The sequence below is a fragment of the Anopheles coluzzii genome, chromosome 3, assembly GCF_943734685.1.
Source record: "Anopheles coluzzii chromosome 3, AcolN3, whole genome shotgun sequence".
Lineage (NCBI taxonomy): Eukaryota > Metazoa > Arthropoda > Insecta > Diptera > Culicidae > Anopheles > Anopheles coluzzii.
This window is the reverse complement of record NC_064671.1, coordinates 83,786,441-83,807,330: the sequence shown is the minus strand read 5'-3', so window position 1 is coordinate 83,807,330 and position 20,890 is coordinate 83,786,441. Positions and strand designations below refer to the sequence as shown.

Below are 20,890 nucleotides of genomic sequence, written 5' to 3'. Positions count from 1 at the left end.
ATTTACATCAAACAAGTCATATTCGTACGGCAGTTTAGAGCACATATTTTAGAAGGTGTATAAAAGAGCGAGAATCTCCTTCTAATAAAGTTCGTTATCAGAAAACAGTGCCTTGAGTATACAAGTTCTGATTTGATTGATATACGCTAGATGCTGGTGTAATAGCTTCCAGGAAGAATGCACTTATAAAATCTCAGTTATACAGATAACTAGAAGATATTGTAACATTTTTCTATAATGTTTTATGTTATGCAGTTGCAAACAAGCAGTTGAAAGGTATAAAATGGGAGTAATGTCTATAAGAGCTATAGAAATGACGATGTAAAACTATAAGTGTATTTATAATTACCTAATGTAGGTCTTAACCTAGATATTTTTCCAAAGAACTAAAAATACATATAATTTCGTATAAATCGCTGAACATCCCCTGAAACGATAGCCAATTCTTCATCTCACTAGATTTGAAATGTTTTACTTTTTACTATTTTCCCACCGTTTGCTTAGCAACAAAACCTTCCTGACGAACTGTCTGATTAAGTTCCAATCCTCCAATTCTTCTCTTCTTATCCTTTCAACACCAGCAAGCGCATCACGCTGCCGAAACTGCCAAAAACCCTCCCCAATATCCGTGGGCGATAGCAATTTGAATAATTTCTAGACGCTTAACTGTTAAACCTCTCTACCTCGGGTTTTTTTGTTACCATTCTCGGGGGTAGCGTGGCCGGTTCGCTGAAGCTCGTGGTAGTGGCAATAAGAAAGGGCAACTCCCGGTGGAAAGGATAAAGCCATCGACCGATGACCGCCAAAGGATCAAATGCTCATCCAATCTATCGGTTATTGGGACGGCTGACGATTGCATGCGAAGCGATATTAAGTTTTGTGATTGATTTTTTTCTTCTGTTTGCTGTGGCCGTTTTTGTTGCGGTGGCTGTCTCAGCTTATTGGTTTGGAATGATAATGATCCGTGGGAAGGTTTTGGGTGTTCGTGATAGGTGAGTGAGGAATGCCTTATCGTGGGAACAAAGCATTTCTGCATGGAAGCTAGTTCTGCATTGGGGAAGGTTTAAATGCAACAAAAGCAATAGGAGAGAAAAAAAAACTCAAAAGACTAATAATGACGTACGAGAGCACGTTTAGTAGTATACTTTCACGCAAGTGAAAGGGTAGTATAACTTTAGGCGCTTATGAGGGAACACTTTTGGAATTACTGAACTGTGCATACCATAATCATGTCGCAGAGGATTTGCTGGCTTCCGTAGTGGCTGCCCAAGGGTGCGTTGCTGATCTTCGTTGAATTTAATAGTTTCTTTCACACAAAACACACTAACACACACTACGATAATACACGACGAACGGAACAAATCTCACAAGCAATAGTCCTTAGAAACACCTGAAGGTTACACAACGTGCTACACACTTTTGCCTGATGGGAGCAAGCAACGCTTCATACACACGTACACAAGTATACAACCAACATACACACACAAAAACAGAGATACACGTACACACTTACAGTAAACACGTGAGAATGGTGGCGAGGAATATGTAGTGCTTTGTTTTTTGGCTTACAAAAGGGTTTTTTCCGTTGTTTCAAACAGTATCTCACCTTAATCACTGATCGTTGCAGCAATCGCTTCTTTATTCGGTGTGTTTGTGTGTATTTTTAAACACTACTCCGCCTTATTCAGTTTGGTTGTGGGAATTCAGTCACGAAACACAAAACAACACTTGTCAGCCCGCCTAATTCAACGCCAAATGCTTGCGCCCGTGTTCACAGATTCAGACGATATCTAGAAGGTGTTGGCTGGTTATTTTACGTGCTGCTCTTGGTAGATTTCGAACGAGAGCAATTCGAAGAGAAGGCACATTAAAGTATCACGCTTAAGGTATTGCAGCTTGAAACTGGGCGCCGATGGCGTAGGTGGTGTTGTGATTAGAGATGGAGGAGTGGGAGCAAAGTGAAGGAACTGGCAGTAGGCGACGAAACGAAGGAAACTTTTGGGAAACACACCAGATCGCGTGCACCGTCACTAAGCAACACACTTGACGTTTTGGATGGAACACGGAACTTGATGGCTGCCAAGTTGCACACGCTATTTTGAGGTTTCGCTCTTTTACGGTAGATCTCCAGGTCACAAACACGCTGTAGATTGGTTCACTTAGAAGTGAGCACAGCTAACAGAGAGCGAGATCTTCGGCACGAGATTATCACGAAGCGAATTTGCCTCTCTATGTCCAGTTTGGTTTGGTTTTTGGTTATCCTTTTAACGTGGTTTGGTTTTGCCTTTCTTGGATTGCGTTCTAATAGTGGGCTTTTCCGTAGTCTACTTCAGGAATGCGTCTTACAAATGCGTAGTATCCTCGCCAAAGGGTAAGCACGTTTAATTTCCCAGAATTTGGCACAAACATACACAGAGTTACGCACTGTAAACTCGAACTCGAACTAGTATTCCGGGCAGTACGACAAACGCAACGTCTATACTACACACCACAAACCGCTTCCTTAGAAGCAAGGCAGTCCCGGCTCGTACGACCACTACGCACTGCCACGCTTGTATGTCCTGGGGTTTGCACGTTTCGGTGGCTCCGTTTGTCCGTACGGAGGGCGCAATTCGAACTGTCCGCCGTGTCCGGCCCTGTCAACTGCCAAACGCACAGCACAACACACACCGCGACCGAAACCAAACACACGCACGGCACACGCACAGAGCCCCAGCAGCAGTGGTGGTGGTGTGTGTTTTGTGATGAAGATGCAGCAGCAGCGCGCCTAGGACCAACTTCTCCTTCAGGGAAGAACCGAGCAACAACATCAACAACAGCACAAAAAAAACTCACGCGAACCCGCGGAAACAGCAAGCGCAGCACGAATGCTCTGCGCAATCGATCGATTGAAAGTGTGCGCTCAGGTGAAGCTGCAGGGCCTATTCGCAGGGCGCCCTTTTCTGCGTGTGTATCTGTTCTCTGTTTGTTCGGTTTCCCGAGCGCGCGCGCTCTCTCGGGGCCGGCGTCCTCCCCTCCTCCCCCCGGTTGCCCCGTTCGCAACCCATGCCACGGTGTGTCCTTGCACACACAAACCGAGGGTTGCTGGGGAGGAGACGACGGCTTCTGACGCTGCAGGGTTCCGTTTTCGCTTCCCGCCGAAAGGGCCGTAAATCCTCGGGCAGTCGGCGCCAACCCAAGGGGTGAGCAGGATGGTCGGTCGCTATGTGCCGGGTGCGAGTGAAGCAACCGCTAGCTGCACTGGTAACGCCTACTCGCCGCTGCAGCAGCGTCAGCCGTCTCGCTTTCGCCGTATCGCTCCGAGCAAAAGGCGGCTATTGGCTATTTGTCGCTGTCGGAAGCGCGCGACGATTCACCATCGCGGCTACTCTCCGGCTCTCTTTTGCTCTCTCTCTCTCTCTCTCTCTCTCTCACACACAGACACGCTCGTACCGGGATGCTGTGTGTGCCAAAGCATCCCATCGTTGGTATCTCTCTGTCGTGCTGTGTATATCTGTCTGGCTGGCGGTGCGGAACAGGAGGGAGATTGCAAATACAGCACACACACACACAAAAAGAAGCAGGGCGGTAAGGGAAAAGGTACAACACACAGGGCCGTATCCCTACTGCACAACGGTGGCAGTAAACGGCAGCAAAAAGCGCCATAAGCACAATTGTTGGCTCTCACTCTCTCGAAGCAGCATCGCGGTTCCATTTTAGTACGCTGTATTGCGCCTGGTAGTATAACTGAATTGTCGGAGTAGTTGGTAAGCGCAGCGTCAGCGGTGTTTAAATTGTCAACCGTCGTGTGTTCTAATCTGGTGTGTAAAGGGAGCTCGTTGTTAAGGAGCTTTCAATTAAAAAGAGGCATTTTGCTTTTTTGCGTCGTTACATCGATTGCTTTATCAACTAAACTAAGTCTCACATCTTTCATATTACTTGGAATCGATTTTATCCAGCAGTAAAAGCGCATTTCGCCTGTTTTACCCACCTTATCCTACCTACCTCTCTATCCCTCTTTCCACACGATGCACTTTCCAAAATACATTGCCAGCACCAACCACAGCAGCCTTATGTACACCGACATCGCTCCGAGCGATTGGCCGGTAGTTCAGCCTCCGGTGCGCGGCAGCGTTTTCCCTCCCGTCCACGAAGCCAAAGGAAGCGTGTCCGGAAGCGTCCTCTAGTGGTCCCTGTTTTTCAACCCCCTTCAATGAGGGGGTGTGATATGCTATCCTTTTCCTAATGCCCGAGGTGCGCGAAAAGCGACTCCCGAGGCGGTCCGGTACAGACTTCGGGGAAAATTCCTGCCTCGCGTGTGGTCGTGATTTTGGTGGCAAAGGATGCTGGCCCTACTGGAGAGTGGAGAAGTGGAAAATGTCTTTGTCCTGCCTGCCTTCTCGTGTTTGCTTTCTTTGGTTAGGTGCGGGGTACGTTTTGCCAAGGGGACAGGATCGGCTGTGAGAAGATGGAGGGGATTTATTAAAGTTACATAAAACTTTTCCGCCATTCTTTCTACTGCACACGCCGGAGCTCGAAGGCATCTTCCGGGGTAGCTGCTAGATTGCCCTGGTTCTCCTTCCCCCACCCCCTCCCCGATGAACCTTCCCGTGCGCTACCCAACACACCCTGCAGGACCATAATAAAATGCCAGAATTTACTGCTGCACTTTCCCAGAAACGTTGGCACAAACACAGACACACTCTTTCATGCTCGATACGAGCTAGCACGGCAGTGTCATTACACGGATAGAAAATTCGGGCATTCTCCGAGAAAGATCATTGAGGATGAAATATGGTTATAGGGGTTTCCATTTTGAATGCGCCGAGAATGCGGAGCAATAAAAATCTCCTTCCTTGTACTCCGCATGGAAAATGTGAGACGGAGGAAGAAGGAAAAGTTTGTACCCGAAAAATAGGAGGGGGGGGGGGGGAGAGATTTTATGACATTTCCCCCCTTTAACGGTGGTGGCTGTTACGGCCTGGTAGTTCTACCTAGTGGCTGGGTTTTACTGCTGATTAAAGACAAACAGCCCTTTTACTTGGTCGATTTTCCAACCTCCTTAGCTCCCGTTGGCTCTTCACAGGACGTTTGGCACAATTTCCCCCCATCCCCACTGGGAAAGATGACTAAAGCAAGGAGTGCTGCACTTTAATGAGTGCTTGTGGATGGTGGGTTTGAGGAGAGAGAAAGAGAGCGTTTAATGGGCGTACGTACGGGGGACGTGGTATGGTACTGGATAGGATGGAGGAACTTTATGTGCCTTTTCCCGGGGTCCTGGAGGCACCATTTTGTCACATTTTAGTGCAAATTGAGTTGAATCTGCAGTGCGTAACGATGGAGAGTTTCGTTGTTTTGCGGGAAGAGTGTTAAATGTGGGATTTATTCATGCAAGTATCGATTGCAAAGTGAGTAAATATTGTTATTGATCAAAGGTTTATACAATTCGCCGTGCATGTTTAATGTATGTGTAATTAACAATATAGCTTATGATAGCTTTGGCATGATTTTTATGTACATTTCATTTTTACAGGGGTTCAAGCAGTTATCAGAAATGATAGTGATAGTAATTTTGTAAACGTTTTAGAACAATGATAATTATTCTCTTGCTAAGAAGGCCTGAAATATGCTGAAAAGTTTAAAAAGATTTCGTTTGAATATTACTAAGGTACAAGATTAAAAAGAATATTATATTTTGTTCAATATTTTTGGAAATTTGATGATATGTCAAGCCTCTGCTTCGCAAAAATGTGCATCATTTATGGGAGAAATCCTTTTTGAGGTTTTAAGAATCATAGGAAAAATCCTTTTTGAGGCTTTAAGAATCATAGGTGAGTTAAAACGGCTGGTGCCCTTTGTTATTGATGTTGCCATCGATAATTTATCACATTCAAATAAATCAGCATTGCGTGTTCCATCCAATCAAGTGTATTGCCATTTTATTGCAAAATATATTAGCTAATCTTTGGTATTGTAATTTCATACAGGATATATGCATTAGGAAACCATCGAAAACATAGCCACTTAAGCATGATTTATTAGGCTAAATTTTTTGAATTCTGTTGAATCCTATTTAGAAAATTCAAATAATACCACTGCAATACATTCATTATAAGACACTCTATATATCGACTTCTCATTTAAAGAGTTTGTATTTTTCCCCCAAACTCTTTTGTAGTTCCCCCCGAGTTTGTATCCAAGGTAAAGCCTCTAAACTCTAACATTTCCAGTTAGGGAAACACCTTGAGGGTTTTCTATGATCACGCTATGTCCGTTTCAACCAAAGTTTTGATTCTACCTCGGCTCGGATGCTAAAATATATAATTAATGTATGCAATGATTTTACTAAATTACAGCGGACCGTAATATTTAGCATATTTTGTAAAGATTGAAGAATAATTAATAGTTGTCTAGTGCACATAACATGAAAGAATTTAACGAAATATTTGATTCTGCATTTAATACATTTTACTTTTGTTATTTTACATTTTGAAGATTAAACCTTGTAGAAACAGGGAAGATTTGCGAAACAACATTAACAACAACAAATATTCTGTTTGAAATGTAACTTCCTCCATTAGACCCATTGCAGCACAAGAAATGATGTTGATTACCAGCAATGATTGTTAGCTTTAGCTTTTAGCCCCAAAACGCTGTACTGCAACCAGGACAAAGGTATGGCACAGTATAGTTATGGCGCTCGCGGTTTGCGAATTCCGGCCATAGCTCCTGGCACGTCTCGGTGGAATTAATAGCAGCGCACACAGAGCACACACACATACACACACATATCCACAAGTGCAAGAGTAGTAATAATAATCGGTTTAATTAATAAACATATTCCAGCGCCAGAAACTGCGCCACCGAAAATGCCTGGCGGGCGGTCTTCGCGAAACCGAACTCCCTGCCAGTGACAACTAGTAGTGGAGCACGAAGGATCCTCCACAAGCGGCCCGAGGTTCCTCCAACGGATGGTAATTCTAAGCATGCGGTGAATGTGGGTCGATGCGGGGATGAAATCATTGGAGCATTAAGCATACATGCCGGCATGCATTATGGATTATAACGTGGCGGTGGACAAATGATGCCATTGGGCGACAACTCTCCGCTAGAAGGTACACTATCACTATGGGAAGAAGGATAAGGAAAGGGGCAGGCGTGGGTGAACGTTTCTAATTTATGATGCTGTCGTCATGGTTATGCTGACAGCTGTGTTTGTGTGTGTGTGTGTGTGTGTGTGTGTGTGTGTGAGGGCACGCGCTAGGTGCGATGGCATTGCCAGCATTGCTGCTGGGAAGGAGGATTACTCTACTTCATACATAATGCACACCAACACACAAATACTCAGCCAAGCAACCGTCGACCTATGTTTTTCCAGTGCGTTTCCACCCATGCACGGCCCCGACAAAGCTAAATTATGCACACACCGTCAAATAATAAATACAATATTATGGAATTCGCTCGCCAGCAGCGTCTTTTGATGGTTTCGCTTCCAAGCTTCTGCCATAGCACCCACTCTAGTACATCTCTCTCCTAGCCACCCAGCACTCGATAGGGACCTCCAATGATAACGACTTATTACCCACACCCACACTGTGAGCATCTTCCGCGCGAGAGCTTCCCAATGAGCGCGGCCATGCAAGCAACATTGTTGCCTGCTTTTGCCTGGCAACGTGGATCGCGAGCGCGGCCGGGGACCATTGCTAAACAATGCTACCATTCTCGACCGACCGATGGGGATGGCATCATGGATTTTCCTTCAAGGAAGCCATTTTTTGCATGCCAACCATCGCTGGTGTTGTTGTTTTCGTTTCTGGCATCGTCCTAACGCTCTTCGGCTATCCCGAAGGGAGTGTGTGTGTGTGTTCAGTTTTTCTTATGGCGTTTGGTGATGTGGAGAAGTGGAGAGGTAAAATAGGTGGAATACATTATAACTGAGACCCGGGTAAAAACGGTAAACAATGATGTTTGTAATATATTTTGTTGGAAGATAATTACATTCCACTGCCGTGCCAATGACGATGCCGTTGTGCAGATGCTTTGGGTGGGTTGGAAAATTAATTTCTAAAGATGCACGGCAGAGCTGGGGCGATCCCTTTCCTATAGCGTGCTCTATGGCATGGGAATGAGTTTGGATGGCTGGATGGCGATGATCGAACGGAAGGTTTAAAGGCTAATGCATGCTCCAGGGAAGAGTGTATAGCTAATGAATAGTTTTATAGTGACAGGTTGAATGGAAAGGAGAGGTAAGGCTTGGTAATGAAATATGAATTGGAAATTAAAGTTGATGGTTATCAATTAATGTTAATTTTAATATAAACACGGAAAATTAGGACGATGAGCTTGCACCATAAATAAACGATCCACAGAGTTGCTCGAAGTAACTTAGGTAGAAAAAGTGTCAAATATTGACGAATAAAACATCCTTTTGTATGACTTATTAATTGTTATTGATTAACTTTGATTAGTTATTGTTTTAATTTCAATCAATTTAATGTCTCGTCAACCAGGATTTCTGTTCAATTTCCAAAGATCATTTGTGAAAAGACATAGTGCATGTGCTATTTTGTAACACAAATGATGTCTAGAAAAGTGCTTAGTATCCCTTCTTCTTCTTCTATTTGGTGTAACTTCCTATACTGACCAACAGGTTCTACACATAAAACATTTGCTCACTGAAGTTCATAAAATTTGAACGAATTTGTTGAGCTGAAGATTCAGTAATCATGTCAGTAAAACAAATATTGGCAGAATCGTTCCGTGAACATCATCATATTCGGTGCTCATCAAAATTGACAGTTCTCCAAAATTCAGCAAAATTTTCATATTGCTTATTTTTCAGTAATTCGTAGCAATTAAAAAGAGTATGGAGAGGGATAAATATTTCTATCAATTTGAGTTTTTTTTATTGATGCGCAGAGATTGCCAGAATCATGAACCTTAAGTTCATGTTCATCCGTGTTTTATGCTGTTTGATACAGTTTTTAATACTGTATGTTGCCACAACAAGTTTCGATGGTAAGCGCTCACAGACACCACGCAGACACCAGCAAGCGTTTTGTTTTGATGTTTTGAGAGACGGGACGATTGGATAGATTGAATTGCTGCATTTTCAGTTATTTATGTTTACTGATAATCAGTAAAATGACTAATTTGATACTAATTTTCAGGAAAATGTGTATTACTGAAGTAAATTGTTTTACAAAAAATCAGTGCTGAAAATATGCTGATAATATACTACTACTGAACCGACCAGAATAGGACAGACAAAGTTTGATAATGTTGCATTATGAAAACTTTATCAATGAAAGATTATCTATTCAAAGGCATTAAAAGATTAGGGCTGACTTGAAAACTGGTCACCGTATTTGCAAATGACTGCGTAAAAAATGATTATATCATCAATATAGTGAGTCACTGTATTAATAAACTGTTTATAAAACATTAAAGTCATTTTTAGCAATAAATTCCCTCAATGAAAACCAATAAACTCAAGCAATTATTCAAATTTGGTTTGAAAGAATTAAACGTGAAGTAATGCATACGTTGATATAAATTGAAGATTTATCAGTATGTCTGTAAATTCACTAAAACTTTGTTGCTTATCTTTGTTTAAACCTTATTTTAATAGGATTTTTGTGATCCTGATTGTCTGTATGTCTTACGTTTAATGCCCATTTAGTATGTATGTAATGTTATTAAAGTTTATTTGTGAATAAAAACGTCTAAAACATTCCATACGTAGGACTGACTATCCTGCTATCGTAACAAATCGTCTCTGAAAGCCAAGCTCACTTAAAGCCAAGCTCACTTCACTAGTGGGCACAGGCAGGCCTTGACCGACAGCGGTTGTTGTGCCAAAGAATAAGAAGAAGAAAACATCTAAATATATCTAAAATTCTTTGTTTCAAAGGCATTGTTGAGTTGCTAGTGTTAATTATTAGTATCACAGCAAGTAATCGTTTCAATCATGTTCATTAACTTTAGTTTTCGCTTTTCGGAATGGCTAACCATCTATCAGGGCTCTAATTCAATCTATTCTGCATAATATTCCCTCTTTCAAAAATGCCCGCACTTCAATATTGCTCCTTTCGATTATTTCCTTTTGATCGCAAAATTCAAGCTACACCTGCACAGCATAATTCAGTCCCTACCCACTGAAATATCATCTTCTATTTGCCCTGGTCAGATAAATCACATGTATCGCACAAAAAAAAAACGCTCAACCAAAAAATAATTCACCAAAATGCAAAATTCCTCCTCTTCGGCCAGATTAGCCACTTTGAGGCTCCTCCGTGAAGAAAACCTCCACCCCACACATAAGCGATCTTCGCGTACCGGCCGAAAGTAAGATGCGGTAAGAAAAAGGCAATATGTAAACGATGCAGCTGAGCCTCCTCACTTCATTTGTGCGTTTTTTTGTGTTTGTGTGCAAACGACTGCACCAGCTTATAAATCGCATCCCCGCACAACGCGAAACGGAAACTGAGCCCGGGCCTGGGCCTGACTGGCAATGAGGCGTACCCACACCGCACGCCGGTACGGCGACATGGGCGGAAATTGCATAAAAAATTGTACATTCTTAATAATAATAATATGAATGATAACAGTAATAAGAGGCTCGGTGCTGGTCGCGAGTCAGGTTTCGTTGCTTTTTTTTACGTTTTTGTTTAATACTTGCCTCTCTCCACGTTCCGATAAGGCTTTCCGAGAGGGGGTTTGAAGGCTGTCTTAGGCGGAGATCCCAACTGGTGGACACTGGATTTTCTTCTGGAGCCAGGCGCATCATCTACCGCGTCCTCCGGTGCGACGGGGGAGTCGGGAGGACTGATCGTGGAAGAAAAATGGACCTCTCCGAGCTTGGAACGGACGGACCAACTGAAGCCCTCGGGGTGGGTGTCTGTGTGTGTGTGCGCGCTCGATCGTACGACCCAGAGCCGGCAGATCGGTTGCCCTGACCACCTGACCGCAGTGTGTACGGCCCCCTGGTCCAGCTGGAGAAGAGAAGCAAAAACACATCCCTCCTAACCGTCAGCCGGCTTATCCTTTGCCGGAATCTCTGGAAGCGCACACATTGCACATTGTTTTGATAGATAATCGCGCGCATTTTAATGAATGCGTCCTTCGTCTGGTGCGGTGCGGACGCGCAGTGATCGCGCAACAAACAAAAAAACGCAAGGGCGGAAGAAAAACGGCAAGGCTGACTACAAGACTACAAGCCTTCCTGCTCTAGTGCTACGGGACGGGCGCAAAGTAGGCGTTTTGCGAGGGCGCACTGAAATCCACCAAGGCACGGGACGACGTCAACACGCAGCAGGCAAGGAGGGGGGGGGGGGGCAGAGTGGGAAAGAAAGACGACGCATGGTTGGAAACAAAAACATAGTCCAACAGGCATAAAAATCAAGGTGCATAATAATAATATTCTGCACATTTTTTACCCCTCGCAGCATACCTTTCCACCGCCTCTCTTCCCAGTGCTTTTCGAGCGAGCCCGAGAGAGAGAATGGAATGGAGCACGTTCGGGAAAAGCTGAACACTGGAAGGAGAGATGATAAAAATGGTGGAAGTATGCGCCCTCATCATATCCTGTCGCTGTCGACGGGCATTGGGATGCCCCGGTAACACGTCTTTGCCCGCCCGCAAGCGATAAAGCAAGGAACTGCGGCAAGGAGCCAACCATCCTGCCTAGACGCGTACGCTTCGCAAAAGCATAGCAACAAAAAATCCACCCTGTGCGTATGGGCCCCCTCCAAAGAGGGTTTACCGTGTAAGTTATTCTAAAACTCCCCCGTCGTGCTCAAACGTTTTTGCCCTCTTTGCAAGCAGGCACATCGGCACCTTTTGGCTTTTGTCTTCTCCCTTGCGATTGTTTTACTTTTTCCGTGCTGCCAACTGGAGGTGCGTTTTACGTTCTTGTTTTTGCAACAGGTGAGCATTCCTTGGGGCTTGGGGCGATCTGGGCGCATTTTGCTTTTCGCAAAAACATAACTTCTTGATTTGGGCTGAGTGTGCTGTGCAGACTTGTGTGTGTGCGTGTATTGTGGGTTGGGGAAGGGGGAAGGATATGTTTTGTTTTGGGAGTAAAAACTTCACCGAATGAAATTGGAGATTTTTTCGGTGGTTTTTAGTGGTTGGGTAGTTATTGAGAGAAACAGTACTATGCCTGTAGTGCTTGTAGTCAAACTGAAAGCTATCCCAGGGACTAGAGTAGGAGTATGTAATACTATATTTCTTTCTAATTCTATATTTTTCTTTATATATTTAGCATTTACTTAATACGCTTATTAAGCACCGGGAAGGCCATATGCTTTACAGATGAAGTATGTCTACGTGTCTACGTGAAGTATCCATAAAGGAACCATAAAGGAACACGAGGAACTTTCGATCTAACAGGAAATTTAGTCGGGAAAAGACAATCAGCAAGTCAAATACGCAGATGCGGACTGGGAAGAGATAATAATTTGAACCAGAACCAAATCTTGAATAAAGTAGAGCAGTACGTTGGAAAATAGTTAAGTTAGTAAATAACCAAATAAGTAAGGTAAGTAAGCAGCCAAATTTTCACGCTAAAGAATAAGAATGACCAACGATTTCCTCTCATTTCTTAATATCTTTAAGGCAGCTCTTTTATAACTCTCAATTCCATCTATTCAAACAATCATTGTGCAGTACCTAGTTACTTATACACAATCTCGATTACACCGTATGAATTCGATTATTACACCGATTAAACAGCATGAAAGTTCTATATGGGCCTGTTAAATAGTGCCTAAGTAGCTTTCTTAAGGTGCATTGCATGGGTACTAGTCTGTGATTCAATGACAACTGTTGTGATTCAATGACAACCTTCAACCTATTCTCCTTACTTGTGTATGCTCTCCCTCTTTGTCACTGCTTTTGCACGCTACCGTAAGTAAGAAAGTTAGTAAGAAATTGAGTAGTTAAGTAAGCTCGTTAGTAAGTAAACCAGCTATAAGATAACAATATGGAATAGTTAATGACTCATTGGGTAAGTAAGTAAATAAGCATATTATGTCAAGTCAATCATCTGATGTCATCTGATGAAGACTAGTCACCCAAATGCTATCTTTGCTATGTCCATGTAAGTTAATTGAAGGAATGAGACAATCAGAATATTGAAGAGATATTATACATAACAGAACATTGACAAAATACAACAATGGCGGAGATAGATTGAAAAGAAGAGAGAAATTGAAAGAGTGAAATACAGATGAACAGATAGAGAGCGATAGAGAGATAAAGAGAACAAATAGAAGAGATAGCTTTAATCAAAAATATAATTTTAGAACAATTTCACATTCTGACGATGTTAGTTAATTTATCGAATGTTATTTCCCTGTTACATTTTCCTAATTAATTCTTAGCATGAATTCTTCTTTAGGCTTGCCTAAAATTCCATTATATTAAAGAGCAAATGCGATTGTTAGCCTCTATATAGGTTAATTGTAATGTGGTTTTTGCAATGGAATGAGGATGAGATTGTGTTTAAGCAAATAGTTACTGCAAAATGATTGTTGGAATAGATGGAATTGAGTGTTATAAAAGAGCTGGCATTAAGATATTAACTAATGAGTCATTCTTAAATGCAGAGGACGAAAGGACTTCAGGCATTTTAATCATATTGTGTCATTTGTAAAACACTTTCAAAATATATTCATTATGTCTAAGTTCAGCGATCCCAGATCGTAGTTTTCTACAAAAATAGCGACTACAATTGCATTGAAGAGCATGTTGAAGTATCAGAATGTACGATGTTACCTTTCAACAGTTGAGAGATGTTCCATACATTTTCACAGCATTTTAACCAAACGTCAAATAATTGAATTGATAGCATGTAAATATTTTACTGCACTGTAAACAGCAATTAATTTCATTAAAATCATGATACTGGTTCTAATGCCTCGTCTTTTAATTTTCCCGAGTGATGGTTGAACTTCAGCTCTCATCCGCTCACTATATCATTATTGCCCACAAAGTTCATTTGTTCTGAATCTCACCACACTTATTGCGTCTGGTTTTGCGCCTTCCGCCCTACCGTCGACTTCCACGATTGTTTTGTTTTCTTCTCCCCCACCCCGCAATGCGATCTTCTCAACAAAATCCAAGGATGTGCAGAACAGAAAAGTTGTCTATACACCACCAAAAAAACGGCACATCTTCAAAGCACTGCCCACCGGCGTAGTTTGCAAGTGTAATTAAATTGCACACTTTTCACCAGCAAGCACCACCACTCTCCCTCCTTCGCATGCTGGCGATAAAATCAGAATGATTGAAAAGCGCGTTTTGTCGGTACGGAAAAATATATCAGGCCACAAAAGCTTAATGTGGATGATATAAAGGAGCGGTTGGTGTTTTTCTTTTATTTGCCGTGCCGTGGGATCAAGAAGAAAAGTTGCCAAAAGGAAGCTTCTGCCTAGCTGCCTACTCGCGCTACTGCGGAGGGGGGCAGGATCGTTGTTAAGGTGAAGTTTTTCCTTCTGCTTCACCTCAAAGGAGCATTATCTTTTGCGGTTGATGAAACGCTTTTTTTTTTGGTTGCTGTGCGGAGCGGGGAGGATGAAAAAGTTTTCCCACTCCGCCACTGCCTTGTAAGAAAACACAGAAAACAACACAGTACACGAAGGCAAAGGCGAAAATAGAAAATTAGAGAAAGAAAACAACGCGCCGCACGCTACAAAGCTTTCCGCGGAAAGTTTGCGTCGGCGAAAAGAAATTACAACAAAGCGTCTTGTTTTGCTGCTACTTACCTTTTTTCCCCCCGTCCCAAACCGTGCTAGTCAGTTGAGCATTACAAAACGCGCCATCCCACTGCCTGGCCAGCTGGTCGGTTGGCCGGCCGGTTGGGCTTGGAAAAGGTGGAAATGAAAAGCAGTAAATACGAAATACGCAGCGTTCGGCGTTGGAAGTTTTGTATCCAAAGCGCGAACGCTTTCATCGCGAGGGCTTCCGCGGGAGAAGAAGCAGATCATCGTTGCCTGCGGGACAATACAAAGCAGCAAACCTCCATCCAATTGCGTTTGTAACAAAACGGCTCGGTGGTCGGAAAATGGTCCGGAGAAAAAGCAGAAAAAACGCCAGAAAAAGGGCGATGGACTTTTCGCGGCGGGCGTGTGCGGCTTTGTTTTTCCACTTCTTAAGACGCTGGGATGGGCAGGAAAGAGAAAATTACTTAAGACACACTATGAATGAAGGGAAAAGTAGGTGCACACACACACAAGCACACAGAGAAAGAGAGAAAAGCGATTCATTTCATTTGAGAAAATTTAATTAGTTCCCTATCTATCTTGGGAGCTCTCCGTTTGTTTGTGCGCAAGATTTTCCATCCCGGTGAGCCAAGGATTGGAAAGACATTGGGAGTGGAGGGGCATTTTCCTACTGTTCCCCTATCGCCCCCTTTGTTTCCCAGCGAGGCTTTGTTGCGAATTGTGTGAGGGGTTTTGTGGTTTTCTTTCCCGTTTTTTTTGCTGTGTTGGTTTGGGAGGAGCTGGGAGCTGTGAAGGTGGGATCATCTTTTCTGTTTTTCTGGTAGCGCCGGATTCGGAAGGAAGCAGTTTTGCTGCCCGCTGCTGCTGCTGCTGATGTTGTTGTGTCCGCCACGGTCCTGCGAGTGTCCTGGGGATACGGGCACTTGATGGACGCGGTTGGGCGTAAAACGTAGAACGAAGGCACGAAGTGGAGTGCGAGAATGGGAAAGGGAGGAAGTTTTTCTTCTATTCGTCTGTTGTTTTGATTAAGTTTGTAAGGAAAATTACTTTTGGAACAATGGTTTTAATTATAATTGCGGGAGGATGATCCAATTTCCTTACGCCATATCCTCCGTCCCGGAGTTTTACCTCCGCTGCTGGTTCAGCCTTTTCTGCGTCTTGTCTTTTCTTCGGTTTCTTTTCTTTTCCCCGTTGGAGCAGCGTACCTGCGAGCGATACCTTTGCGCGTTTGCGTCATCGTGCGACACGGCTCCCAGCGCGTAAGTCAAGTGTTTGCCAAGTCAGACCGGGTGCCGGATATGAAGCAGGTCGGCGGGGATAAGACCAAGGGATAAGTCCATTTGCAGAGAGAGAAACTAGCCAAGAAATAAATTGGACTGTGACGATGGAAACGGCAGAAACAACAACCCATCCTGCGTCCATTCCATCGCACAGCAGCTAATCGTCGTGGGAGCCATCGGTAGGGAGCCGACACAAACGATTCCTTTCTTCCGATGCGGTTCATTGAACACATTCCATTCACGCTGGTGTAGACAACGTAAGCAAGTTTTTTTTTGGCAAGTAAACATGTTATAAATATTCATAACCGTTTTAGACCGTTGTGTGCGTGTGTGAGCAAAAGGGATAGTTCGAGAGCCCTGGAGAAAACGAAAAGATTTTCAGCTTTTTTTGGGTCGTTTTCTTCGAATGATTCTATTTGGTTAATCCCTTCCGTGTTGCGAATGCGATTTTGTTTAAACAGAATGCATGAAATTGAATGGAATGTGCGAAACAGGAAAATCTGGAGAAAAGGAATCTGGTAAATAAAACATAGTTCTTAAACCAATTGCACGGATCGATGACAGGCAGAAATTGGGTTTTGATTGAGATGTTTCTCTTACTGTTGGGAACCGTTCTGTGGTGTTATTTTTGTGTAAAGAAGTACAACAAGTGTACGTTAATGCTTTATTGAATTTTGAATTAAATAAATAACCAGATCCTAGACCTTTACATGTCGTCAGGATTCTTTATATACACAAAACAATAATAACTCAATAGTGCTCAAGTTATAACAAAATTTGAACTCCATAAGACATAGAATGAGTGATGGAAAACATTAGTCCACCATTCAATACATGTCCAGTTGCTCGTTTCTTTCTTTGCAAATGGATCCGTAGGACATAAATCCATTTTTGAAATTATAGGCCATAGTCTTATTCCCAAAATCATAGATATATTTCATAGTGATAGAATGAACTCGATGATACGTTGGGATCATTAGCATGAACACTGAGGATCATACGATCAATAACAGAATAGATAATTCCGAAGAAAGAAATCATTACAACGAAGAATTAAATTTAGACATCAAACTCAGAGTTGAGTCAGATTCGGGTGAGACATTGAGATCGAAAATTAGTAGATTTCCTATTATCTATAACGACTTCTTTCAATTTTACCTGTTTCTATTGAGGCTTTGTTGGTATAACAGATGTATCAAATTATGTAAAAAAGGAACAAACGATTAGTAAGTTGAGCATGAAGTTATTGTAATTAATTACATTGTAATATGTTCAGCGTTTAAGGGATCATTAAAAGAATAATGTGTTTTCTTATGGGTGCTACAATGTTTGTCACATATGTCCATAAGAGGATTTTTTTGGTCCATCCGTAATCCCTATCTGTTGCATACGGATCTTTTGTCACCTTTGTTTGCCTGATGAGTGTTCAAATGTCTTTTTGCAACCAGAATGTATAACCTTCTTATTATCGCTCTAACAGATGCCGTTTTGCTTTGTGTCGTGTCAATTGGTTCACAAAAGAACAGAGCAACAAAATCTCCATAAAATGGCTATTCGATTCATTTTCATGCATTCCCTCGCATGCGTTTCTGTTCTCAAAAAAAAAAAGAAAGACCTTTCTGCTGTCCTTTTGAGCTGCCATTCCATTCATCTATTCCCGCACAGCTAAACGGTGCTCGAAAAGAAAGGCGAAAGGATATAAAAGGATCCCCTGCCACTGTTGAGAGTTTCACAAGCACGGGTCGAATGTAGTGTGGCGTGCCATTTCCAATGCCTGCCTGGGTTGAACCGAAGGGTCACGAGAAACCAATCAGTGCAATGCGGGGCAGCGCTCGGTTGACCAAAAAATCAGGTGGAAAATTTTCAATTTCATGCCCAATTTCCCTTGCGGGCGATTTTCAAACCGGCACAGAAAGAAGCCCTAAGTCGGTGTCGACATCGAGGCAGCGAGGATCGCAAAATTTCACCACATACGCCCGTAAGCCGGCCGCGTACACCTGCGGGGTGAAAAGCGGGTCCAGGTTTCAGGTTGCGAAATAAGTGGACACGGTGCGCTCGCATGTGGTCGCATATGTCCGCCGTAGCTTGTAGCCGGAGCGTCATTATCGTAAGTGCATCGGATGCATATTGCATTCCACGGCGCAAACGATGCTTCCCCGGAGGTGTGCGACGAAAATTGGAACCTGTCGCTTCGATCAATCTCCTCTAATCCTGCACAGACCGGGCCGGCTGTGCTAACGTTTTGGGGCCAAACGCAACCATACTCGCTCATCGCTTGCAGTTCGATTTATCTTGCACGCCTGTCTTACGCTTGCCTTGTAATCATCGGGCTCTGATGCTGGTGCAATACATCAGCTTTTTCTCTTCTCTGCTACTAAATCACGATAATTACTTCAGCCATCCCATTTTTTTTTGCTGCATCTCACACACGCACGATCAATCAAAATTATATGCATCAAAACGCATTTTTGGGTGTGCGCTTTTCGGAAAGGGTTGACGGTGGCATGGTTGCATTGCAAATAATCTCGTGCCCAATCAGCTTCCCGGCGCAACGATCGACAAGGGCTAGGGACTACGTCCGGCAAGGCTTTGGTTTGTGTAAGTAGATCCACCTGTAGGCGTTTTAACATGCAGCAAATGTTTGACATCTTATGAGGGATTTTTCGTTGCGTTTGTCCCTTCAGAGATACATACAGTGGATAAAGTAAAACAGTCTTACCACTAAAACACTTCACTTTTACAACATTTTTATATTAATCACCAACAAATACAGGAAAAGGCAAGGCGTGCATACCTTGCTGTCCCAAGAATTCTCGGACACTCTTAATCAACTCCCTTTTTTACCTTCTCGCTCCAGCTTACCTTCGTTTTCTGTGCAATTTTGCATACGCTGCACGTCTGGACCAATTTTTCAAATCCTTTCTGCAGCACCGTGTGCACGCCCTGACCATACACACACTCGTAGAAGGGAAAAAAGGCTGCACACTCATCCATATCCTAAATGCACCGAGCAAAATTACACACCTTTTTGCATATGAGCGTTGGTGCAGCCTTGAAGAAGAGGGAAAATAAAAGAAAAACTGCTTCTCCTGCGCACCGTTTCGGGTCACTTTGCCCCGAGGCTCCGAGCTGACTGGCGTGTTGTACCGCGGTGGCCCGGACTGCCCTGACCAGGACGAGATAAAGTCAGGTATTGCACACGGAAATTGAAGTCATCAAAAAAGGGAAAGAAACGGGGAGTGCGAGTTGCAAAAATTGTATGCTAATGTTTCTGGTTTCTGGTCGGGATGAAAGGTCCAGAAAGATGGATTGTTGCATTCTTGTACGTTGTGTTTTTTTTGTTACTTTTGATCTTTAAATTAAGTACACGTTCCAATTCTACGGCGGCATAAACATGGGTGGTAATCTGAAAAGCGAAAGTTATTTTTGTTGCGGTTGTTGATTTAAACAAAAGTGAGAATGCAGGTTATTAGCACCATGTTTAGATAGTTATTTTAAATAAAGTACACCGTAGTTTATTTGCGTTTTTAATTCCCAATGCATCTATTCCTAAAAAACTTGTGAAGTATTTAAAAATAAATTAAGCATATTCGAGAATACAGTGAAAGTTGAGCTCTTCATTATTTTTTACTATATTTATAAACATAAGCAAGCAATACGGCCTTTTTGGACCGTTACTCCTGAATAAAAAAAAACATAAGCATAAACAATCACTTTTTTCTACAAAAATTCGTATTATATGCAAAGGATGTACCTGGTGATACAATATCGCTGAAACAAATTAATAGGTTTTTATTTATATTATTATTGTTATTACGTATGACTAAAGATGTTAAACCGTTATCAATGATAGTAAACTTAAAAAAAAGGTCTCAAACTGGTAAAGTGTCAACCGAGTGGAAGTTCATACCAGTTAAAGGAATCTCATATAACACTAAATATCCATTCTAAATTCAACAAGCAGAGTGGCGCAGTGGAAGCGTGCTGGGCCCATAACCCAGAGGTCCGTAGATCGAAACTACGCTCTGCTAGGATTATCGCGAACTCCACAAGCGAAGATGTGTGTCGTCGCATTAGTTTTTTTCCGTTGCTCATTATTCTCATCCAAAAGCACGTTGGAATGGCCCAGGATGTAATAAATCACATTTTTACTGTTTTCTATACTGCAGAAGCTTGCTTTAACGGGTAACGTTTGGGCTTCTTTTTACAAGCTGTTGCGCTGGTGTTGAGCTTCTTCATCCCGGCAACTCTAATGCGAGCTCGGATACAGCATAAAACCGTACCGAGATAACGACATTCTACCTGTTGTCCCCCCGGTCGGGCACACCAGAGATCGATGCGCGTTCGAAAACGCATGCGACACAGATGCATACCATGTGCGCGGCTGCGGCGGCGGCGGCGGCGGCGCTCCCCGTACATGCAATTTCCTGTGTGTGTGCGCGCGCGCTCGTGTTTTTAAAGGTTCGTTTTTATGGCTCTCCCCTCGCACGCGGTACTTGCCACTAGGGTAGCAGTCAGCCGCTTGTTGGTCGCGTTTTCGATTCTGGAGGAGACTGGGAGTAATGCTTCGTGCATCGTTTCTCGTGCGCGGTAAATGTGCATCTGCACAATATGCTCTCAGCATAGCAGGAAGAAGCTGACCGTAGTACGGTTGATGATGATGACGACGACGACGACGACGACGGTGGCAGCGAACTGCAATCCGAATGGGAAGGAAGCAAGACAGTACGACAGCACGGGGAATGTTGCCCAAAATGTGCAGCACAAACAATTTGCAAAAGGGAGGAAAATGTTCCCCCCCCCTTTTGCTGGATAAGAAACTACCCCAGGGGCTGTTCGTGAATATGATTTTTCCGTTTTCGCTTTAGTTTTCTCTTATTAGTTCGGGCGTGATGATGGGGCTGT

At 43.2% G+C, this 20,890-nt stretch overlaps 1 protein-coding gene and 1 non-coding gene across 4 annotated transcripts in view; one reads left to right on the top strand and one right to left on the bottom strand.

Annotated features, from left to right (window-relative positions):
- Positions 1-3,024, bottom strand: part of LOC120958048 (transcription factor AP-2-epsilon) — a 71,275-nt gene extending 68,251 nt beyond the window's left edge. The window contains exon 1 of one of the 3 annotated variants that reach the window (XM_049609209.1): positions 1,223-3,024. Coding sequence is in view for 2 of the 3 variants with exons in the window: in XM_040380595.2 (XP_040236529.1) it covers positions 1,223-1,231 (9 nt within the window). In the remaining variant the exon portion in view is untranslated. The remainder of the gene's footprint in view (positions 1-1,222) is intronic. The other 2 variants (XM_040380595.2, XM_040380597.2) reach the window with 2 other exon arrangements.
- Positions 3,025-19,944: 16,920 nt separating this feature from the next.
- On the top strand, positions 19,945-20,016 carry Trnam-cau (transfer RNA methionine (anticodon CAU)). Its single transcript has one exon. It is a non-coding gene; the product is annotated as a tRNA-Met (tRNA).
- Positions 20,017-20,890: the final 874 nt, after the last annotated feature.